At 38.3% G+C, this 25,888-nt stretch overlaps 1 protein-coding gene across 2 annotated transcripts in view; it reads right to left on the bottom strand.

The window, feature by feature from the left end:
- Nucleotides 1-25,888, bottom strand: part of ttyh3a (tweety family member 3a) — a 50,961-nt gene that overhangs the window by 6,217 nt on the left and 18,856 nt on the right. The window contains exons 3-13 of one of the 2 annotated variants that reach the window (XM_083524499.1): nucleotides 17,750-17,861; nucleotides 17,364-17,584; nucleotides 16,451-16,546; nucleotides 14,198-14,270; nucleotides 12,439-12,514; nucleotides 9,822-9,877; nucleotides 7,296-7,388; nucleotides 6,089-6,181; nucleotides 3,861-3,997; nucleotides 2,404-2,577; nucleotides 46-121 (exon numbers count right to left, since the gene is read on the bottom strand). In XM_083524499.1, the coding sequence (XP_083380625.1) occupies nucleotides 46-121; nucleotides 2,404-2,577; nucleotides 3,861-3,997; nucleotides 6,089-6,181; nucleotides 7,296-7,388; nucleotides 9,822-9,877; nucleotides 12,439-12,514; nucleotides 14,198-14,270; nucleotides 16,451-16,546; nucleotides 17,364-17,584; nucleotides 17,750-17,861 (1,207 nt within the window). The remainder of the gene's footprint in view (nucleotides 1-45; nucleotides 122-2,403; nucleotides 2,578-3,860; nucleotides 3,998-6,088; nucleotides 6,182-7,295; nucleotides 7,389-9,821; nucleotides 9,878-12,438; nucleotides 12,515-14,197; nucleotides 14,271-16,450; nucleotides 16,547-17,363; nucleotides 17,585-17,749; nucleotides 17,862-25,888) is intronic. The other variant, XM_083524500.1, reaches the window with a different exon arrangement.

Here is a 25,888-nt window from a genome sequence, read left to right as displayed (position 1 = left end):
GAGTGTGTGTGTGTGTGTGTGTGTCATTTAGTGTTAGACACTTACAGAAGGGGGAGGCGACTCTCTCCCAATAAGAGGAGTGTTCTCACAGCGAGGATTTTGGAAGTTTGCATTCTGTGTCCTGTGTGATGAAAGAAAGATGCACAAGTATGAACAAACAAAACTCACCAGAATGTAGCCTACTTTTTATTTTCAAGCTTCAGCATAGCTAAATTTCTAAGCAAATATAAAATAGTAAACCCTACTTTGCCATTTATGCCTAATGGAAATTCACAATGTGAGAAAAAAGTTCTTAAATTAGCACGAAATTGCAGCAACACCAGATTAAGGAACGCATGCGAAAACCACTGCAGACTGTTGACACTGCTAGCAAGAAAATCCTAGCAGGCAGAGAAGAAAAAATAAATCTGCCGAACATATTGGTTGTTTCAGTGCTAATCTGCAGGAAGGTTTGAATTTATTTACAGACATCTCACTTCTCTCCACTGGCTCCCAGTCTCAAATGGAATCAAATTTAAAGCTCTGTGTATAAAAACCTACACCGTCTGGCACCTGCCTAATGTTCAGATCTCTTCTCCATTCAACAAACGCCCAGAGCGACTCGGTCCTCAAAATGGCTCACAGCTAACTGTACCCTGGACATGATTAAAAACCGACCATGGAGTTGCCATTCTATATGAAATCCTCACCGAATCTTGATTTTTATTCTTTTTTTTAGCTTATGACTCAGTATAAATTCTCCATTTTATGTTTTCTTTTATCTGAAAGAGACTTACTGCTGAATAGTCAATAACACCTTTTTCAGATTTCTATAGTTTATATCTTTGAAATAATAAAAATCGGTTTCTAAAGTGATATGGTGCGGAGGATTTTAAATGTATGATTTATGTCGTCTTCAGAGAATGCCACCAGATACTGTATTAATTCCTACTGTGTTTTATGTAACAGTGCGTTATTTGGACTGAGAAAAAAGGGCCTTCAGTCAATGATGTAATCCGATTGAAAATCAGAATTTCCGCCTGTAAGACCTGGTTTGCATTTTGCATATCGAAATGTTGCGATGACGTACCGTGTTGTGGATTTTATAATGCCGTTTCAGAGTAAGGTTGTTCAAAATACATCTCAAATACAAGCAACACAAGTGAAAATACTAAAGTAAACACCACAGGCTAGATCCATGTTAATCCAGACAGAACCGCATTCACGTTTTTAAATGCTCTCCACCCACACTGGGGTTTTTAAACGTTTTCCAAATAACTGCTTGTCCACACCAAAACAGTTGAAAATGTATGAATAGCTTTGGTCATCACTGTCATATGCTTAATTAATTTGTGTGTGTTCAAATCAATGCCATTCAGAGCAAACATTTTGCCCCATTGTGATATTAATTCAGCCAAATCAACAACCACAGATCAACCACCAGCCGTCACATTGTTTGTTTAGAGTTGACACATAACTGCATCACATGACTTCAAATACACCATTGCTTCTTCCACAAGTTTTTTTTCCCCTCAGTTTTACGCTGCATCCCAAAATAAACAGCATTTATAATCTTTTTTTTTTTAATGTCCACTTGGGAGTGTTTCAAAAGTTAAAATAAAAAGTTCTTATTGTGAACAAAAGGACAAAAGCATAGAGAAAAAAGGCTGATTGATGTGATCCTTTTTCAGATCCAGCATCCAGAACATTACGTCTTCAAGTCTGCTTGCGCCTACCAAAAAAAAAAAAAAAACCCTAATGAAAAGCATATGAAAACCTCAGTTCTATTATTTATATCTTCTTAAGCTCCACTGAATTTCTCCCCTAAATAATAAAACTCTCTCATGGACAGTTGTAAATGAATAGACTAAAAGTAAGGTTTTTTCAGCCTAATTTTTGTGTTTCATGTTTGCTTTACAGACAGTGACAATCACTGTATAATGTACACATTATTTGCAGCAAACCTCATGCATACTACTGCGTGCTGTATGAATATAAAGCTCAGGGCTGTAGCATCATTCAGTCCTGGATGATAATAACTCCCTGTATTCTTTTAATAGACTCCTAATAAAGATGTAATAGTAATTCAAAAGCAATTCAGAAAGAAATGGCATTTTAATACTAAAAACGTTCATTCTGAACTGCGTCATCAAGGATGAGGGAGCAAGTATAAAAATGCACGGCACTGTCCCTTATTAGACAAGAATAAAGGCTGAACCCTGTGTAATATATATGTTGACACACACACACACACACACACGTGTACATGTGTGCGCGCGCATGCTTGCAGTGGTAAGGGACAGATGTTGAGACTACGAAGTTGTAAAAAATGGAAGGTCATGAGTTGTTGATTTGCACCCTAACATTTGTTTTTTGCATGACTTTAAGTGTCGAGTGTGTATAAAGTGAACATGTGTAACTTACATGTACTCAGTAACGGGGGCATTGCTGACAGTGTGTGCTGCTGCAGGGATGCTGGTCTCGCTGCCATAGCTGCTGCCACAGCTGTATAGGCTAGGCATGTGCACCCGGTACAAGTTATCATGGTTTTGCCTTCCTCCAGAAGCTGCGGAGTCTTCCTCATTGTCTTCACTGGGCCTGAGTGCGCAATAAAGCAGGGAGCAGGTGGGGGTGGGGGGAGATGGCGGTCATCAAACTTATGTTATTGACGTTCCACAGCTTTTAGCTTGACATTGGCAGTAATAGACGTGGCCAGCAGAGGGCAGACTGTGACTTTGCCATCACATTAAGACGTCTGCAGAACAAAATGAGCACATACGTTTCTGCAGTGCTCCTCATAACCCATAAGAACAGAAGCTTTTTCCTGTTCTCTCTCTCTCTCTTTCAATTTCCTGTTTTGCAGACTGTGAGGAAACTGACTGGACCGCAAAAACCACTTCAACACAATTTAGTTATTAAATCAGTGTTAATCAGTACTATCTACTGCACCTATTCGAGCACTGGCTTGGCTTTAGTAAACACAATCACACATAATGCAATATCTTGAGTCTCGACGGGTTTCAATGCAGATGATCATGCCAAAAGAAAGCACAGGAATAAACATCAGCAACTAGATGATGTCACCTTTTTAGCTCTACCTCCCCCTGCCGGAAAAAGAAAGAACACGTTTTTTTTTTTTTGCAGTGTGTTGCAGCATCTTACAAGGGCACCACGGTCAGGTGGAGAAACTGTTCAGCAGAGCACTTCAAACCTCAGCGATCAGCTCCGAAACACTGGATTCAGCATGACAGAGAAACAAAGACCTACTGTGCTCCAGCTCCAGACACAAAATGCGGCAACGTGAATGTAGCCTCAATAAAATGTTTTTCAAATGCCTCCTGTTTTTTAATATTTTCTGAAGTGTTAATGGTACTGTTAATGATCGATCCGATTATAATTAAAACTGCCCTGTTTTTAACCCATTCACACACTCTTTGAAGTGTGGATGATTGACAGTGATAAAGAGACTTGGTGCTAAGAGCTACATCTTGCGACAATGGAGGAGACACTCCAGTGCTACTGAAGATCAGAGTTAATTATGGAAAGCTCAAATCCGGTTCTACCCTGTTCCTGTTTAATCCCTGCTGCCTCGAATCCAGAAAAGGAAATGATTATAAGAGAGGGGAAGCAGCTGCGCCTGTGCTGGGGACTCATGAAGATGAGTCAGAAATTTGTACCAACCAACCACATGCACAGTTGCCACACATTAATGCCATATCTCATCCATGATGAGCAGCCGGATTTCCCGCGCGCCAACAATTTTTATGGACGTGTGCGTTTCTGACGCGCAAAGTCCGCCACCAATTTGTTGAACAGTAAGTGAGAATCAAAAACAGGACAAAGCTTTACAACTTCCTTCCCAACACACGCACAACGCTCACCTTCGAGCCTGCCATGTGTGAGGCACGCTGCAGATGATGGAGCTGAACATGAGGGCTGTGACGAAGGAAAAGAGCACCAGGTAAATCAGCCCTTCTAGACCGTCATAGCAAAGCCCTGTCACAGCCTGCACGTAATCCTGCAGAAAGAAAAAACAGCATCTCACACACATATTAAACACATGAAACAAATAAGCACATCTTCCTACATACAGCTGTTGGATATGAATGATCTAGCAATATCTGAATTTCTGAAATGAGCACAATTTTTTATCAGCATATCCAATCAGCTGAACTACATTGTAACTATAGTGACAAATCGAGTTAAAATGAATTTATACCCTTTGTCTCCTTTTTGATTAATCATTAGGAAACACTAGATATAATCGGTTATGGTTCAAAACTTTATTTTTTGATGTGTTTGAGACATCAATGGTTTAAAATGACAATTATGCTACCATTTAATATTGCTGAGCCAGACAGTAAAGGGAGAGGATATAACTGACCCTGTAGATATTATAAACTACTTTCACCTTCTAACCAAAATGATAATGCTCACAGCTTGTCCACTTTAATGATGATGCTCTTGAATGATTTTATACAGAAGCCTTTTATATGGTGTCTGCAAGAGCTCCCAGAAAAATGATCCTCGACAACGTTATCGCAATACATGTTGGAACTCATCCATATTATCTCTGAATAAGCTGGAGAAAGGCATCGGACTACATGCCTCTTCAAAACTTGAACAACTACGACAATAAGAACATATCAATGAATACACCCAAATTAAGTTAGACAATTTTATTTAAAAAAAACACAACAAAAATCTAAAATTTTAAACATTCCAGTCTGGTTGGCTGCAGTGCTGAAAGAAAACAGAGACTCCATAGATGCTATTTCACAACCACAAAAATAGGCCCAAGCCCTAGTGTACAAGTAGCCTATTGATCTCAATTACTCCTTTGACACATAATATGTAGTACAGTATATATATATCTTCCTGATACACTGTGTGGCGTGCGTGTGTGCTACATATATACAGGCATGGATCCAGAAGAGAACAAATCTAGCAGACGTTTAACTAATATGGTACGGTGAAAAAATCCTCAGTATCATCATGAGCATCTTCTAGCCTCGTGATATTTTTTTCATCATAGAAAGAGACGGTATTTTAAACCCCCACACACGAGCTCAATCAATTCCTGCGTAATCCTGCTGAAAGTAACGGAAACACATATTTGCTGCTGAGGACACATACACACATTGCTAAAACACAAATGTACGTCATGTTCATAACCATTGGGGGGGGGAGAGGGAGGGGGAGAAAGAAAAAGTGAAGGAGGGAAAAAGAGAGAAAGAGAGAGAGCATAAGACACAAGCCCACACTCTTCACACACCCACACTCCACCACAATCCCAGATTCGTGACTAGACAGAAGAACGTGGCATTCAGAACTTAGGCGCTGCAGAAACCCCACACACACCATGTATTTCTCACACACAAACACCATATTTATCATTTTTGAAATGAACAGAACCCTTTAATACTGTACTCTGCTGTACAGACAATGAGGACCGTGTAAGAGTCTCAGAAGTCAGAGCGAGCTCCGCAGGGACATAGATTTCCGCAAAGGCAACAGCGCTGCAGTGTCTCCCACTTGCAAATTATCCACTATTAGTCATCGTCAAGGTGTTGCGATTATGCATTATAACAACACACTAAGAGCTTGCACAATGCACAGGCTGAATAACCAGAGTAGGAACTTAACCTGTTATTGTTCTCTAACAGCTTTAAAACCTAGCATGCGGCACTAACACAAAGAAGTGCCCATAGTTAAATAAAATCTAATCCGTTTATGCATAATCTGCTGTAAATCTTAGTGTTGAGCTACAACAGAAATGGTATCACCGTTTAACATGTCTGAATTCGGTGGTTCAACACGTGTGTGTAATAAAAAAAAAAAAAAAAAAATCCATCATGTCTGTTCCAGAGATTAAAAATGGTAATTTGCTGAGCAGAAACCCCCATAGAGACCACACTCCTAAAATACCTCAAAGCCTACTTTATACTACAATGCTCCATGACTGATGGTTATTTCACACTAGCTCTGTACACACACAGGACAAAAGAAACGCACTGAAGTGAAGCTGGGTATTGGATGAGGATGACAATGTTCGTCCTGGGTCTGTCCAAAACAAAAAACACTACACACACTTATCAGATTCACTTACCATGTGCAGACTGCGGCAATCTACAAGGGCAGTCAGCTGATGCAGGCTGATTTCGGTGGTGTTCAAAACCCCCTGAATTTGCTCTAGATTGCTCTGTAAGAAAGATGGAGAGTAAAAACAGCAACGTAACTGGGTCAGGCTGCACTAAAGCAGAACTGTAGTGTGTGCATGCGCGCAATATAGAAAATGCAGTGCTTAATTTTGCAGTATACTCGCACTTAATTTTCACTCACATTTAACACACCAAAACCTTGCATCTTTTCTGTAATTCCCTCTGCTCTCACCATGGACGAAGCTACACATGCTCAAAGTCTTATAAAAGCCCCCTAAAAAAAGCTTTCCACACAGACAGCAGGCTATTCACACAGACACATGGGAGTGCTTCTGTTCGAAATCTGTCATGTAACAGATTAACCCTAAACTCTAACCCATGCTAAATTAATTCTCCAGTTCAGAACAAAAATCATTATTAAATAATTTATAATAGAAGTCTGAAGGGCAGCGGTTTTTGTCTAATGAATTCTACATTCAAACATATTTCCATATGAAAGGCTAAATCTGCTCCTAACATATTTTTTAATGGTTAAATAGAGAATAATTTTTTTTTAAGGAGGACTAAGAAGCAGTTTTGTACCAGAAATTGATGAAAAGCCTTGTGGTGACTTCCCTTATATCACAGAAATTCGCCAACTATTCCAAATTTAATTTATTAATTGTCGTACTTATTCAGGGTAGTGAAACATCTGCAAAACAAGCTGGACGAACAATTTATCATTACAATATATCAGATATAAATCAGACGTTAACTCGTCACCCATTCTTTCTATTGAAATGACAACCAAAAAGCACAGCATACTCTCTTCTGACAACTCATAAAACAAAAAAATAAAAAGAAATCCAATGGAATTTTCTTTTAAGTTCCTGTGGCTAGATCAGGGTGTGATCTTTCCCCCACTGGGTCAGCGTTTCTTTTTTTTTTTTTTTTTACAAACACACACACCCCTGTGTCACCAGAAGTCACCAGAAGTCACCACTTCCCTTTCACATTTCCTACTTATCTGCTCTCATTATGTTAGTAAACATGGGAAAGAAGGAAAGAATCAGAACTAGATGCCATGAACACACGCACATGGTCCCTAGGTACAGTCACGCTGTAAGACTTGTTCTGTGTATGGTGTGTCATGTGTATGGTGTGTGTGGTACACACTTTGGTTTGGGGGTATTCTCGCACTGCAGAACGCAGGAGCTCCAACACGTCATCCTGCATCTCCACCAGAGCCTTGTGGCTTCCAGACAGTTTCTATAACACAAGACATATTGCTCAAGTCAAGTTTATTTCTACAGCGCTTTTCACAACAGACATTGTCTCAAAGCAGCTTTACAGAATTTAACTTTATTTTTAGGGGAATAACATTAATGTGCCTGGTTACCAGTGAACTTGAATTAAGGTTCACTCACACACACGTAAATAAAAGCAAAGTGTGAGTGACAATTTTCTTGAAATACTTGGGTTTGCCATGTTCCTCCCACTGAAACAAGACAAATGATAGATACTTTAGATAGGTAGACAGACAGAAAGATTGATAGAGATAATATAAGATATAGATAATATATAAGCAAATTACCAAACTGTTACCACAAAGTCGGAGGCACACAATTATATATGTATAGGATGTCTTTGGATGTAATAGCATAAAATTTTTCCTTCATTTAAACTACGAGACTCAAACCTATTCCAGCATGACAATGCCCCTGTGCACATAAAGATATGGTTGGAGTGGAAGATCTTAATGGAAGATCTTGAGGCGCCTTCTACAGAGCTCAACCTCAAAACTAATGAACACCTTAAGAATTTACTGGAACACTGACTGCACCCCAGGCCTCTTCACCCTAACATCAGTACCTGACTTTACGAACACCCTTGTGGATGAATGATCACAAATCTCCACAAGTATACTAATCTAGTGGAACATCTTACCAGAAGAGCTGAGGTTATTATAACAGCAAATTTGTACTAAATGTGGAATGGGATGTTCAAATGCACATGCAAATAGTCAGGTGTCCAAATACTGTTGTCTTTAAATTGGAAATAAAAATATATATATTTTTTTGTTCCCCTTAATAAATGAAATAATCATATAAAAACTGCATTTTGGGTTTATCTTTGTGTGATATTAAAATATGCTTGATTGTCCAAATCATTTAAATGTGACAAATATGCAAAAAATTTAATATCAGGAAAAAATACAATTTCAGGAAATCAGCAAATATATTTTCATAGCACTATGGGATCCAGGCGTTGTGATCACAAAAACATCTTGGATGCAGTGCAATAAATTTGAATTGAGTTTTCCCAAGGAGTACTCCAAATATTCAATTATTTACATTCACCACATTTGAGTGAGTTCTTAAATCTTGGAAAAGTATCCTCTACTCCAGCTACAAACCTAGCTAGTCCAAGCAAGACTGTACGACGCTGCTGAGCAGGTGTGTTTTGGATGTGTTAGAAACTGGAACGAAAGGAAAACTGAGCATTGAATGTCATGAATACTCGGTCAGAGATGGATATGGAATGAACAGAAGTGACAGATGGTCTCTCGTCTGCTGACTGAGACGCATCATCACCCTTGCCCACTGCTATTCCCTAGTGAGATTGAATAATGCATAAGAACCCATAAGATAGAGAGGGTGGTGGGTGACAGGCTGCCCAAGGATTTTCTGTGAGAAATACAGGAGTAGAAATAATACAACAATACAACATGTGCAGTCCATTTCAGTGCCGAGTGCCAAAGGAACCGTGACATCTCAGAAATGCATTAATATTTGAAAGGCGCCTTCAAAAAGCATGTTGATGCCTGCCCGGGCTCTTAGCAACAGTTCTATTTTTAAATTTGCCATGAAAGGCTGAAAAAATTACAAAAAAGAATACCCAAGGCATCTTGTATGTGACTGTACAGTCTGTTCTGCATTGCTTTGTGAAAAAGCCTGTTGTCACAATCATTTTTGAAAACACCAGATCAATATGTATCTGTTCGAGTCTTCCATCTTAACAAAAAAGGGACAGGAAATTATTAAATCAATGCTGGAAAAAATTCTCTTTATGGCCCCAATATATCAATCGGTCACAAGACATAAAGAGAGAGAGCGCATCTTTATCTTTAAATACAAGACTGAAATTTGTGGCCTCAGCCGTACTCCGTGAGACTCATCTATATAAGTGGAATCAGTCAGACACCAGTTAGATTCACTGGCTCACAGAGATCAATATACAATCTCCATATGACTGTTAGCCGCTGGTTAAAAGCAATGAGCTGTGTATTAAAATAGAAAGGGCTTGCCACCGCCTGATGTGATTAGTTACATGCAGTGGGATACTTTGGATACTTTTTTGGGAAAAAAAATAAAAAAATAAAAGAAGGGTAATATATTATTCACATAAAGCCAGGGCTAAATCTAATTAGATTCCCTTGGCCAAAGTGCTGTCTGGTGTACAGAGAGCTGTAGAAGACCAGTGGTAATGCTCTATAGAACCTTGGTGGGGGGGTGTATGCATGGGGTAGTATGTCTCCAGAGAAGGATCATAAATTCCTTAATGGCTCCAAATAAAATTTCGACAAACCAGGTTCATTTTATTGTACAAACGCCAAGCTGCATACAAAAGTAAAAAAAAAAATAAACAATATGAAATATACATATTGATTGAGACTGATTGAATGTTTGAAGCCACTATTACCTGTTGAAACGGGTTGGTTTGGCCCACGCTGCACCGTAGATAATACTGCAGGATGTCTTTGAAAGCAAGAAAGACGGTAGGTTAAGAACAATGACAAACAAATAACTGGAAATCCAGACATCATTTTCAACCCTTTAATAATGCCTCTTTTCTGAATGGCAAAAAATCTGTATACACCTGACTATCACACAATGATAAGTGGGCCTCCAAAAAACTATAGCCAGAAGGTCCAAAGCAAGCTCTATGAAGACATGGTGTGTTAAGAACTCAAGTGTCCTGCACAGAACCTTGACCTCAATCTCACTGACCACCCTCTGGGATGAATTGGAATTGAAACCGAATGCACCCCAAACCCCCACACCCAACATCAGTGCCTGATCTTGCTAATGATGCCAAATCATCACAAATACCCATACAAAATATAGTGGAAAGCATTCCCAGAAGTGTGGAGCCTATTAAAACAGAAAGGAATGAAATGTCCAAGCACATATTGGTGCGATGGTCAGGTGTTCACAAATGTTTGGCCGTATATGTGTACCTGGTAATCTTTATTTTTTTCATTACAGACATAATTTGCCACAAATCCCCTTTATAGCCTTATTCAGACATGTGCAATAAGAAAATATCCGACCGGAACACAAGGTCAGTCCCCCTCACCCTCGCATTAGTCAATTAAGCCCATAGATAAGAAACAAATGTGTTTTCTGTTGAAGTAGCCTTCTGTCTCAGAGGCTGAAAAAAAAAGCCGTCTGTGAACACGTTCGCTGATCCACTCCGACTCGGGAGATGTCGGATGCAGGTTAGTGCGCATATGTGGGAGGAAAACAGGTTTATAAAAAGCTTCCCACGCTCTATTTCTGCGCAGGAAGCGCCACATATTCACACCACCTCCTGACAAGCTCCAGCACAAACGTAATTGTGATTTTCACACACCCGCTATACTGCGGACATTTGCGTACACGAATCAGACGGAGAGAGCGATTCGTAAGTGAGTCAGAGCTGTAGGCCTGGGTCATTGGAGGAGTGATTAAACCTTTCACGCTTTCTTCTCTTTCATAGCTTCTCACACACACACACACACACACACACACAAGGGCACCCTGACAAGCAGCAGCCAACAAATCACTATCCATTCCTGGTTGTGGTAGAGCTCATTTGCATCTGAGATTTGGCTTCCTCACACACACACACACACACACACACACACACACACACACACACACACACACACACACACACACACACACACACACACACACACACACACACACACACACACACACACACACACTAAACCTAACAAGTCTGCTAATGAGAAGAATTAAACGCTCACTCAATTATGCCCACACATGGCCAAACACAAGAGGCTTTCAAAGGTTATAAGCGAGCCACAGACCCAGAGCCTCGTCAATCATCTTTACGTGAACTTTAGTAACTGGACATATTATCGGGCGATTGGGGATGTCAGCGTAAAATAGAACAAAGATCAATAGGGGCGAGTGTAAAAGGCGACCCAAGAGAAACAAGCATATCTGATACACAGTCGTCCTTGCACCAAAAATCAAGAAACTTTAGTGGTCTGCTTAAAGCTTTTTAAGGTACAGCCATTTCCAACTACGATTGATTTTAAGAAGACAAGACTGGCACAAACAAAGGACAGAATAAAGGAAGACATTGGCAGATAATTACAGTGGTGACCTCTGAGAGGCAGTGGAGAGGCTAGAGCCCTGAGGGCAGACAGACAGGCTGCTCTATTGAGACATTACTGCAAAGAAGATCTTACAATAGCCCAAAAAAGCATGTGCCAGCTTAACTCGAGTCAGACACTGTAATATACAATACAACATAACAGACATCTTTATACAGCATTCCATGGGGACAAAGATAGAAACAGTGGAAATAATGGGGAAAAGTTTTGTAATTAGGTCCCAGAGTACAGAGAGTTTATTTATTTATTTTTTTAAACAAGGGTCTGAAGGATGATCAGAGCTGGTACTCTGGCAACCTTGTTAATGCTTCTATGATCATTTTGTATGCTTGTTTCATCCACAGTCATTAGCCACTGTCAGGGTGTTTGCTATGGGCTATGAGGGTAACTGCGATAAGCTGGGGGAAAGAAAAAAAAAAAAAACTTTTTTTTTATGCTCAAAAGCAAGTGGGAAAGCGAAAATCAAAGGCGAAGCAAGATCAAGGGTAAAAAAAGAAAAGATTAATTAATAGTCATACTGCATGCTTTACCTTTTGCTGTGCAGCATTACTGTGAAACAGGAACACCTATCTCTGTCCTGCTCTAATTTCTCCTCCTGATCAGTAGAGACCAGTATTTGGCACACACATGGTCTCTTAGCTGCCTCCTGCTGATAATTTATACTCTACTGCCTGTTGTTATGAGCTAAGAAGCTGGTTTACCTTCTCTGAACGCAAACAGGACACAAGAGCCTGTGTGAGCCGAAAACACGGTGAGAAAATACCACGTGTATGAACTCAATCACAAAAGGGCAAGACCGTGTTCGGTTATTATTCACTTGGCAAAACCCACAAGCCCATGACTCACCTCGGAAGCACACTTATTAGACGTTGGCAGATGATGATTAAAAACAAAAGTGTAAAATCTCACCTTTGTTGATGACTCTGTAGCGTTCGGCCACTTCCGCGATGTACGTGTCTGGTGCCACGCAAAAGTCACTCGAGCTCTGTGAATGGGATGAGAATGAATATTATAGAAAGCATTTCATTCTAGATTAACAAAAGCTCAAGACTCTTAGACCAGTTGACTCATTCCAAACAGGCTCTGGGTTAGTGGGGAAGAAAAATCTCAATCAAAAGCTGAAGCCATGGTAAAACAACAAGCTATGTCTTAGTTTCTAACTGAAAGTCATACAATGCTGGGAGCCAAATTAGCAGCCTAGTTTTATGTCCACATTTATGTCCACAACATTAGCCTGTGCGATGACCATCAACTACAGACTGCTGGGTTCATCAAACAACCAAAGTTTTCTTTCTATTCATACACAGCTAATGTAACCCTTTTGTGCACAGTGTAAACAGAAAAATTTGCAGTATTAAAATCAAAAATCACTTCCGAACAAGTCAAGTTTATTTCTATAGCGCTTTTCACAACAGACATTGTCTCAAAGCAGCTTTATAGAATTTAACAGTTAAGGTGAACGATGTGTATTTTTTCCCTGATGAGGAGCAATGGTGACTGTGGCAAGGAAAAACTCCCTTGAATGTTATGAGGAAGAAACCTGGAGAGGAACCAGACTCAAAAGGGGAACCCATCCTCATTTAGGTGACATCAGGAGTGTGATTATAGTCTTTAAACAATACAGAACACTGGAGAGAGAAGACTAACATGAGCACTGGAATGTAAGATTATGAGTAATGTCCTTTCTACAGTTTTCTACAGTCATTTTGAGATTATTGAACCAGGAGCTACTAAGAAACTCATAAAATAGCTCAACATTCCAATGTCCAAACTCCACATAAATGACATTGATCTTGAAGTGGTGTTCTTGAGACTGTAGGTCCTCAATGTAAAATGGCATTTACCTTTGAAAAAAATATGCCTCATACTACAATCCTAAACTGATACACCATTTGCACATATTGCCTTTTTCTCCTCTTTATATTTCTATAATGTATCAATATTTTAAGACCCTGAATTATGTTTGACTCTTCATTAATGGTATTCCCATAAATGTTTACAATAAAAGATATATATATTAAAAATATTCTGAAGGTTTAAATGATTTTAATATGATTTATTTATGAGTGTTAAACATATGTAGAAGAAAATGATTTGCATTGAACAGTTCTTCCAAAAAGACCAGATGTACATAAACTAATAAACTACATCGAAAACAGACTCCCGATATATCCTGTGTGCATGTGGGTCAGAGCTCTAACGAAGTGACATCATTAACGTAAGACAGCAGCGTAAAAACACACCCATAAACAGCCAAAAAATATATATTGTTTGCTATTGCTTACTATTTTAGACTGGAAAAACATGAGTAACGTATGACCAAAAGACGAAAAAAAATACTGAAAAAAAGAAAGGCCACAATCTCAGTCGTTTTCTTAGTGTTGTGGATTATCGTTCCATCATCCTTGAGAAGGCTACACAAAGACACACGGTACATTTATTAGTAGCACATTATCATTTTTATATCAGTCGCAATATTTGTACCCTACAACACAGGGTGTACATTATAAGGTATGTTATGCAGTACATCCTCGTCCTTGTGATGCAGCCATGACGTATTTGGCATGTACAGGTGGAGCGAAGAAGGAGCAAAATGGAAAGCGCTGTAAGGTTTTTACAGCGCGCACAGAAAAAAAAAACTGGGTAGTGTTGCCATGGAGACACTCACCGAGGATACAGCCAGCTCCAAACCCAGCGATCCCCAGCTGATTACCAGTGCCAACACACCCAGTAAACAGACCCTGCATGGAGACAAAGCAACACAAGTAAACAACAATGATGAGTGTTCTAAATAGCATTACCGTTTCATACAGTATAATCATGCTGTGCGACAGGCGCGCTGATTCTCCTGCTGCTCTAGGAATTCCACATCAAACCCTTTATTACAACCTCAGTACGGTATTATTGTGTGTCTACAATTAAACGTACCTCTCTGAATGCAAGGTTAAGTGTAGTCTTTCATTTAGGAATCTCTTTCAAGAATATATCACCAAGAGATACACTGGTGATTCATTAACCTTTGGGTGCATAGGAAAAGAACCTGCCCTGTTTGTTTTGGTGCTTAATATTTCACTGAAACAAGCCTTTCTCTAAAAGCCTTCATGCTCTGATTAGTCCTGAAAGGTCCTCAAATTAATATAGCATTGTAGCAGACGTGAAATGTAAAAACGCCCAAACGTAAATAAAATGCTTGATCTATAGAAGAGATACAGACGTCTTAGAGTTTAAGAGCTAACGGCCGCGCAGCTGTTACTTATTTTAGGGCAGCAGAAGGTTAATGGGGTCAGTCATAAGGTCCTGTACTTTAAACCTGACCTCACTATAGTTCAAAGCTTGTAAAAACTCTTAAGCTTCAAAACAAATCAATGTGTCCAGATGTAAATTTGTCACGCTTGCAAAAAAAATAAAAAAAAATAAATAAAATAATAAAATAAAAATCAATGCATGATATTCAGAGGAATACATTTAGAAACACTTTTTTGCAAAAAAACGGTTAAAAAAATTAAGTGAATAAAATGTGCACATAAGTACAGAAATGAAATGTGTAAATGCAAACTACAAACAAAATAAATCTATACAAAACTCAGTGCTTTTAAAATTATTATTTCATATATTTAACTATCAAATCTATAACAACTTCTTACATTTATTTTTCATTTGCTTGGTATGTAGTTCCATAGTGTGCAAGCATGAGTAATGACCAGATTCAACGAGATTAAAATATCCCTGCCTGTGCTAAAAATATTGCCTAGTAAAGGGGATTTATAGAGCATTTATAATGAAGGACTATTAAAATAATCATAACAGAATATTATATTTGCTCTTCTGGAAATATAGCTTTTTAATTTTAGACTTCAAGAGTTTTATATAAAAAATGGCCCCCATTCAAACAATATATTGTGCTGAACTTTTTTTTGCCCAGAAAGTCTGCTATAAAGGCTCAAAGTCCTCAAATTCCATTAATATTTACTTGCAAATAGGATCAAGATTTGGGTTTGTCAGCTTAGCAAAGTTTATATATACGTACTGTATGTAATATTTTCATGAGTGTAAATTCTATTTTACAACAGAAGAGTTATTTACCCCCCAAAAACGAACAATGCTGGACTTGGTAGCGCCAGGTCAAGATCAAAATAATGTTGTATGTTAAATAGATACAACTATATTACAATCATTAACACAAAGGTTTCTAGTAGCTGTTACTGCAATCAGATCTAATGCGGCTACAATTAATAAGAGCCAAGAAAGAATCAAACATTTGGCATTTCTGTAGAGCACTATTTCCAGTTAAAAAGGCACTTCAGGTGATATTACAAACATTCATAATGATAATTTTATGCATTTATTAAGATTTAGAAGACTTTTTAATCATCATATAACATTCTGATAATTAAGAGGACTCAAAAAAGCAAGTATCATGAAACAAACAATTAAAGGTTGATTTGAATCACTTACAAATTTTATTAAGTTTGCCAGCGTAGCATGGAATCTGCTTGTTTTTATTTTGAATATCTGCTCTGTATGTAGCCAGTGCCTGGCGTAAAGGCTCTGATTAACTTCACAGCATGATTGACGTACTGCTGCCGCAGTCTACTGTAAAATGGGTGCCTTCGAAATTTGGATGAAGCCAAATAAAAATGTGAATAGTAATAATTAGACAGTTTATATTATTATTAATCATCACATAAATACATGTTGTAAAGGATGGTGGATAAAATTGTGCTGTGGGCCAAACCTCAAAGTTAATTAAAAAGGTGATCCCATTACTAGTTACTCCCACACATACACGGCACGGTGAAGTAAAAAAAACCCCGTATGCATCTAAATCGGTGACAGAATGTGAGGCTTCTCCAAGCTGGTTTTTCAGAGCTTTTTTTACGACCTGACAAACTCCTATTCGAGAATACACACGCACACTCACCCAATCAGAGTTCCTTTAGAATTGCGAATAAGGCCGAAGAGCACCAGCAGGCAGATGAACACGTCAAACAAGAGAATACCCAGATAGCCGAGCCACCTAAAACCACAAATATATTACCAACATATTACCAAAGTACTGAGCGAGATGACTTCCTTTAAGCAGCTGTAGGGAGATTAATATATAAATGTGTTATTTAAATACTCTAATACAGCCAATCCAGTCAAAAAACATAAACATGTAAATACACACACACACAATGTGTGAAATATTATATATATATATATATATATATATATATATATATATATATATATATATATATATATATATATATATATATATATATATATATATATAAAAAAAACACACACACACGTATATATATTTATTTATACAGGGGTCTGAACATACTACAACAAACTGTTACACAGATTCTTTCATTCACACTGCAAACTTTTAAATCTGATTTAAAAGTTTTATTTTATTAAAAAAAAAAAAAAAAAAAATGTCATCTTTCATGTTGTTGAAATCTTTAATTTGCTATGGATTTCTTTCTCTCAAGGTTTGTAAAGAAGATTCTAGTCTAGCCTATGCAAAAAGCAGTATATAAAAAAATATATATAAACGTGACAATAGGCTGAAAGATTCGGGGCGTGAGTAAAATGCTAATTTTCACTCTCTGTAAGAAAGCACTGTTCACGCTTGGTGTGACAGTCAGTATTCCTTTCAGCTTTCTTTCTCTCTCTCTCTCTTCCTCTCACACTTCCCTCATTTACAAAACAGTCAGTAAAGCTCTGTTCAAATGCAACAAGGAACATTCTGATTCAGACACAACCAATCGCACTAATATATTAAACCGCATGTAATAAACAATAATAAAAATGTCCCACTGATATATTTTCCTCCATCTCACCTGTACCAGTCATAGAGTTCAATCCTGATGGCCAGTGCCTCCAGGGAAATGCTGGGATTGCTCCAGAAAGGGAGCTCCACCATCTGTTTGAGAAGTTCATCCAGTTGGCCCTGCAGCTTCTGCACAATTGACAGGTAATCAGTGTGCTTCGTGTACTGGCTCTGCAAATGCTGCAAATTCTCATCGACAGTCAGATTTAGGGAGGTGGTGCTATCTGATACCTGTAAGCACAAAACCACAGACAAGAAACACAATACCCTTTTAGGGTCGTTCAGAAATGCTGGTAATTGTGAGGTTTACATATATGTGTAAAAATTTGTGATTATGCACAGAATAATGCTTTCCAAGTTTTATAAAAAAAAAAAAAGAAACTGTGGCGGCTTTACCAGTTTCTGTACGCCGGCAATAGTACGGTTGGCGTGGCGCAGTGAGTAAGTGAGACGGTTAACTCCATCACAGGTCTCTCCATTCCCATAGAAACCAACAGCAATGCCAGCACTGTAAAGAGACCAAAAAGAGTGGGCATGAAAAACAGGATGAGATGATGGAGGAGGAGGAGGTGAACGAGGGTATCTGAATAATGTTCTTGCAGAGGAAATCTGGCAAACTCATTGTTAAAATCCAATGTAATAGAGCTAGCTGTGAAGAACAGCTGCTTTATTTCAAAACTGAAACACCGCTGAAGCTGCATCAGAACAATGAATTAATGAATTTCTTTTGTTCAGTGATGATCATGTAGTTCAGGTGGGTATGGAGGAGTGCACAATCAAAGCCATAGTGTTGGCTAATGTGCTCCAGATGGAAAGAACTGCTCTTATTAAATAATATTATTATATTGGCAACATGCAGTTGTGGAATTTATCGTGGCAAAAAAAAAACAAAAAAACAAAACAAAAGGCTGTTTACTTTAGTGCTACCTCACCACCAGGTGGCACCAGTGCACCCCCATTCTGAGGGCATATCCTCCTATTGGAGTTTATCCCTCCCTCTTTGTAGTCGTCCAGTCCTTTTGTGTAGTACTCAATAGGAGTAAGAATCAGTGTCTCTACACTAGCGGGGGGACCCTGTGGAGCACCGCCATCTGAACAAAGACTCATTGAGCCATTTGTCGACACTGTAGTTTTCAGCATGTGCAGCACTATGGAGAAACATTCCGCGTACACTCCAGCTTGGTAAATGACCCTGCAAACTCGTCCAGCCACGATCAGATATGAGCAACACGGGCGTGTAGCTTTCATGCCGGTACTTGCTGATTCCAGCAAAATGCGCTGAAAAAATGAAACCAAAATCAAAAGCCGAACTTTGTTCAACAATAGGGCAACACACTTGTTAATTCCGACTTCCAGCCTAATTAAGATTTATTGACTTTTTCAAGGCACTGAAGATCAAAAGTGAGACATCATGGTGGTGACTCCCAGAGGCTGTCACATGACTCCTAGAATAGTGGCTTGGCTCAAGTTCCCGGCATTCCGACAAAGCAGTAAATCTGGAGGGATAATCTGCTAGTACGGAGTTAAACAAATAATTTAACTGCCACAAAACACACACCCTACATGCGGTTACATTTATAATAATCTGTACCTGTGCACAACGGCATCTTTAAAAAGACTGCTTGCTATTACCAGGTTTGTCCTTCTTTTTCGAAAATACACCCTCCCAGCTCCTAAAAAGCAGCAGTTTACAACGCCTATTTGTGTAACACTAACTAACTAAACAAAAAGATTTAGTTTTAAACTTATGAGAACTAATTTCTGTATCAGGCCACAGATCCAATTGAAGGACTCTGTTGACTCATACATACAAAAACAAGAATGATCACTTCATGGCAAGTACAAAACAGGACATCAAGAACACAGTGTGTGTTGTCCAATCACAGATACAAAGAAGGGACTTGTCTTAATTTGGACTCCTCTTGTTCCCATTTCAACCAGAAACACTTTACATCAACAGAGATTTCAATTTGGTACATAAGGGGTGAGGGGCAAGTAGGCACTCATTACCTACAAGACTGAAACACTTTTCCTTAATCTCTTAAAGTTTAAACATTGAACTGCCCTCAGCTAAGACTGTCTTAGTCGAAACAAATCCATATTCTGAGGACTGAAAAGAAACAGAAAACACAAATAGCCTGAGACTTCAACAGCCACTTGTTAACCACTCATTCATTCAGGACCACTTATTTAATTATTTCCTAACTAAAAAAAACCCCATTTAACTAATTCGTGCCAAGACTGAAAAATAAAAAATAAAAAAAAAATAAAAAATTCACAAATACAGTTGGTCAAAACTTGTTTTACGCTTCCTTGAAAGACTCAACGTTATATTATGTCTATTGAACTACATGTTTCAGAATGAGTCATGACTTGTTCATTCACTGAGTTGCAGTATTTTATCCAACCGGAAAAGAACAATGTGTGCCTTGATTGCCCAGAACCAAATCTTCATTGCCTCTGTTACTTTACATAATCGGAATTAAGAAGGAGTGTAATGATACCCTCTGGTCATGATTTGATTTTTCAGTAAAAAATTTGAATGAAGAAAATATTATTACTACAAGTTCTATTACTACTAAATTACTACTGTTCAGTCAAATTTGGAGCTCTGTTTCTGAGAGGGCGAAGCTATGGTGAACTCAAATCAAATCATTGATTTGATTTGAGTTCACCATAGCTTCGCCCTCTCAGAAACAGAGCTCCAGATTTGGCTAAACAGCCCGAATTTCATGCCTTTTTTTTGTATGAATAACATATGTGTTTGACATTGCAATTCACTCTATGCACAGATTGCACACATGAACTCACAGATGCCCAGGATTGGCCAGTGTCACCATGATTGACAGGTAAGCGAGGGAATGCGTTCCTTCCCACACACCATTTCCAATTTTGCTTTCTTGGGACTCCTGGCCACAGAAGGCAGACATGAATAAATGCAGAAGGGGTCTTTAATCCTAGCTTCAATTATGCGACAGCACGACTAAACAGAGTCTGAGGCAATCCAACCACTAATACACAGAAAAGAAATATCACATGGCTAAGTTCTCTTTTCCACCCTTTGAAATAGTGTATAAAAGTTGGAATTAGTGATTTTATTCCAACAAGATTATCTAATTGAACACAACATTTTAACATTTAAAGATGCATGTTCATTTTCAGTTTTGTTGTACTCTCCCTCTCAGTGCCAACATTACATCCTATTTGTTATGTAGTGCACTACACTGCTCTAGCAGCCATTAGCTAATAAGTGCTCTCATCCAGTGAAGAGGAAGCCATTTCAGATTAAAACCGTCCTTGTAGACAGTAAAAGACTTCACATTGCACAAAAACAGCACTGTCCAAAATGCCTTGTGTGCTCATGTCTCTATTAGTCATTCCTTGTCAAGCAAGTGGCAGAAATTTACAAGCTCTGTTTCTCGCTCAGGAGCTGCATGTTTAGTTAAATGACCAATTTGCAGATCAAAATTAGACCCTAATGAAACACAGATGGTAAACGCCATTTCCCTTAACACTACTTGCTGTTGAAGACCATGTTCTGTGCTCTCTCCCAGACAAATCCACTGATACTTCTTGAATAAAAAAAAAGGACGAAAAATAAATAAAAAGACTTTACACTTAAATCTTGTTAATCCGAAAATAATTATTTAAATCAAAATATCCAATAAAAGAGGCTAGTCAGTGATGTAGAGCTGCATTTTAATGTATGGACTATTGTACAACATAATGAATTAGTAATGAAAAAATTAATACGTGATTGAGATGAAGTCTTTTAGACTGCATTCAAGGGATTTAAGAAATATTATTGCAATTTTCGCTTTTTTTAAATTGAGAAATTAGTCTATTTTTTTTCCTTTTTTATTTTCACAGACTCAGAAGTTGTTGGAGACTCAACAGACAGGCAGTTACTTTGCAGGCCTTCATCTCCAGGCATTACAGTTTCCTCCTTATTTTAAAACAAATGAAGAGGAATAAAAAGTTCTGGAGTTGATTCTGGAGAATTGTTTAATTTGTATATGGAATCTGTTAATAAGAACTCATTATGCGGTCCAAAGAATTGTCTATGCAAAGGAAACCATTATTAGGCTGGAAAAGCAAAACCGAAACATGAGAAATAACAGTAGCTTAGGAGTAGCCAAATCAGCACGTTGGTACTTAAAAATAAGCACCTCACATAATTATTTCCTTTTTAAATAATGGATGTTAGGCACATGGTCATTTTTGGTCTAATAATAAAAATGATTGTGATTAAAGGTTTTGAAAACGGCCTAGTTTATCGAAGTACGTGGACATTAGTGGCATTAGACCAATAGTTCAAACTAAAATAAAGTGGATTAATAGCAGTTGTGATGTCACAAAAAGTAAAAAACAAAACAAAACAAAAAAACCACACAAAAACTTAAAGGGATACTCTGCAAAAAAACAAGCAATTTTGGCCTGCTTGGAATAATGTTATTTACAAAAAATACTGGCTTGTTCTGTTTCCCAAGACAGTGTCAGTTAAAGGGATGTTGCCTGAACATGCACAGTCTCTCAAATGCAGCCAGCCAGAGCGAGAGAATAAAATAGGAAAAAACCATAAAAGGGCAAATATAAGCATAAAAATGAAGAGAATAAATATGTCAGAGAAAGAAAGAAAAAGATAGAGAAAGTGAGTATGTGAGAGATTGTGACAGGGAGAATAAGATATACTTCTTACTAACTCCTGAAGATAAAATCTGATGATGAAGTGCAGGCTCTACTGTCGTTAGTCATCCTGGTACTCTGGAGGCTCAAGTGCCATCATTTACGAAGAGATCAAGAGGCCATATTACTGCTCAGATACTCACACACTTCAACAAAACACAACAGAACACCAGCAGTCGATGGTTAATCACGGTCTGGTGACGTCTAAGTGATAATGCACTTTATTTCACGGACAGCAATCACAGCTGACTAAGAAATGCATGATCACTGCATACAGATAACTTTAAAAGTAATCGCGATGAAACCCTAAATACATGACATGGTGTTACAGAAGCCCTCTTGTCCCCTGACTTATCTCTAGTGCACTGAGGAGGCTTTATCTGAGGCCGGAAACATTGGCTGTGCTGCTGAATGCTGAATTTAGTGGCTGGAAGACAGAGCGTAATTCACAGTGTTCATAAAGTCCTCACCTGCCGCGCCGCCTGACAGCTGAGCTAATCAGCCATGCAGAGAGAAGCACATGAAGACACACAGCAGACCCAGCAAGTTCTTCCTCATAAACACACTCTCAATCACAGTGTTTCATTATCTCTCCTTCTCATTAAAATCTCTAGGTGCCATTCACTAGCAGTGCATTTATTCATCTCACCAAACCGCACATGCACACACTTTCATACGGGCACATAGACAACAAGAGGAACAACAAACAGGTCATTTAGGTAAAAAATAAAAATATCCAGTCAAGATAGCAAGAGGTAAGACAACAGTAGACAATAGAAAAACTGGTAAACATTTATTTATTCATAGTACCTATAAAAATCCTTCCAGTTTCCAGAAAAAACTCAAAAACGCTCACAATGTTTGCTGTCAATTATTGAGTCATATACAGATTATTCAAATTCAGTCATATACATGTATACTTCTTCTTCTTCTTCTTCTTTCGGCTGCTCCCATTAGGGGTCGCCACAGCGGATCATCCGTCTCCATACCACCCTGTCCTCTATATCTGCCTCTTTTACACCAACTACCTGCATGTCTTCCCTCACCACATCCATGAACCTCCTCCTTGGCCTTCCTCTTTTCCTTCTACCTGGTGGCTCCATCTTCAGCATTTTTCTACCAATATAATTCATGTCCCTTCTCTGCACATGTCCAAACCATCTCAATCTCGCCTCCCTCACCTTGTCACCAAAACATCCTACATGTGCTGTCCCTCTAATAAACTCATTTCTAATCTTGTCCATCCTCGTCACTCCCAACGAAAACCTTAACATCTTCAGCTCTGCTACCTCCAGCTCCACCTCCTGTCTTTTACTCAATGCCACTGTCTCTAATCCATACAACATCGCAGGTCTCACCACAGTCCTATAAACTTTCCCTTTCATTCTTGCAGATACTCTTCTATCACAAATCACTCCTGTCACTCTTCTCCACCCACTCCACCCTGCCTGCACTCTTTTCTTTACTTCCCTAACACACTCTCCATTACTTTGCACTGTTGACCCCAGGTACCTGAACTCCTCCACCTTCTCCACCTCTTCTCCCTGCAACCGCATCACTCCACTGCCCTCCCTCTCATTCACACACATGTACTCTGTCTTACTCCTACTGACTTTCATTCCCCTTCTCTCCAGCGCATATCTCCACCTCTCCAGGCTCTTCTCAACCTGCTCTCTACTCTCACCACAAATCACAATATCATCTGCAAACATCATAGTCCAGGGAGACTCCTGTCTGACCTCGTCCGTCAACCTGTCCATCACCACTGCAAACAGGAAAGGGCTCAGGGCCGATCCTTGATGCAGTCCAACCTTCACCCTGAACCAGTCTGTCGTACCTACTGCACACTTTACTGCCGTCACACTGTCCTCATACATGTCCTGCACCACCCTCACATACTTCTCTGACACACCTGACTTACTCATACAATACCACAACTCCTCTCTCGGCACCCTATCGTACGCTTTCTCTAAATCCACAAATACACAATGCAGCTCCTTCTGTCCTTCTCTATACTTCTCCATCAACAAGTCATATACATGTATACATTTCTTTTAAATCATGTCAGGCTAGAACATTTATAAAAGTGAATGCTAGCATTAAAGATTTGGAACACTTGTAAATATTGTAAGAATTTTGGTCAAGTTAGCATGTTAGCTACTAAGGCAACATCAGCAAACATTATAAAGACTAGATTCTGAAATTATTCTACAAATGGTAAACAGAATATTGGTTTGGGCTACATCTATAGAACAAATAAAACGTATTTTAAATATTTTTACAATTTTGTCGTATCGATCTCATCATCATAAGCTCGAAATCGTAAGTCAAACAATCATAACTCGGGGACCATCAGTATACATTTGCAAGAGTGGACAAATTAGATCATACAGTATATCCTGGGTACCAAGGAACATTTAATTAACTTGAACAGACACCAAAAATTTATAAAACAGGCAAGTGCAAAACTTATATAATTATATAAGAAATATTTTGTGCAAATATAATAAACACCAACAGGACATGAAAGAGAACCACAGCTATCTTAAAGCCATCTCTTCTAGGAATGTTCAAGAATTTCTGGCTTATTTTACAGAATATATATTTATGCCCATTAGCTTTTTTAGCTTCCATACTCTTAGGTAGTCACATTGATACTTTCAGTTGCCTGGTGGGTTTGCTGGTGATTTTAAAGTGTAAAAAGGCTCAAATTGGTTAATGCTTCAGTTTAGTGAATAGCATAATTAGCAGCTGTTTCAAAACATAAATAATATAATAAAAATATTTTTATATATTTAATATATATATATAGAATGTGCCTGGCATGCAACTTCAATTAAACTTTTACCCAATGTGGCTCAACCATGTGAATAAGATCAACCCTGCTGATATAATGAAAGGAGCTAAGCGTCCTAAACATTGAATGGAGACATCGCCATGGCAACAGGCTTTATTGCGGCAGGATGCGAGACAGGACAATAGCTAGCGGCTGATTTTCCCACCGATTTCCCACCATCACTTTGTTCCTCTCTGGACTTGGGGACCATGACAAAGCACATTACTAATGTTCTTTGATTAAATGCATAAATACATTGAATTACAATGAGAAGTTTAAAGGAAGAAGCACTGACTGAAGAGAACAGTGGTAGCTGTGTGTCTCTATGAACACACAGCTTATCACATACAACATACCATAAAAAACAAACAAACCACCTGGCATCAAAGCGAAGATCACAATCCAACAGCAGCAGAACTGTTTTCAGTGTGGAATAATCACTATTGTTCTTTCCAGGCGCATTCAGTTTCTATGGTTTCACTTTCAAACACACAAATCATTCAGCCGCACTCGATTACGTAATGCAGCCAAACCGTACTATTTAAATATGCTCAAGATGTGCAGTGACCAGAACAAGAATTGTTGTTGATTCAGTGCATATTTAGATCAAAAACTACATAGCTGTCTATGTTCTGGTGTTTTAGTCAGAGACCTTTATTATTACAGTGGTCCTCAAACATTTTTGTGCTAAGACCCTTTAAAAATAAAATTCATGGACCCACTGAGTCAAGATTTTAATGCATGTGTGGACAACACATAAGGTACAAGCTGACATAGGATTTTTTAGTTATTGAGGTTTGGGTTAAATTGTTATATTAAAAATGCTTAATTATTATATTTTAAAAAGCCTAAAAGTTTCAGATAAGAGATTTCAGACTAGAGATTCCAAAGATTCGAAGTAAAAAAAAAAAAGAAAAAATATAAATTATATAAATAACAATCCAATATTATATATATATATATATATATATATATATATATATATATATATATATATATATATATATATATAT

Source organism: Silurus aristotelis (genome assembly GCF_946808225.1).
Source record: "Silurus aristotelis genome assembly, chromosome: 21".
Lineage (NCBI taxonomy): Eukaryota > Metazoa > Chordata > Actinopteri > Siluriformes > Siluridae > Silurus > Silurus aristotelis.
Note: the sequence above shows the minus strand (reverse complement) of the source record. Positions and strands in the feature narration are given on the sequence as shown.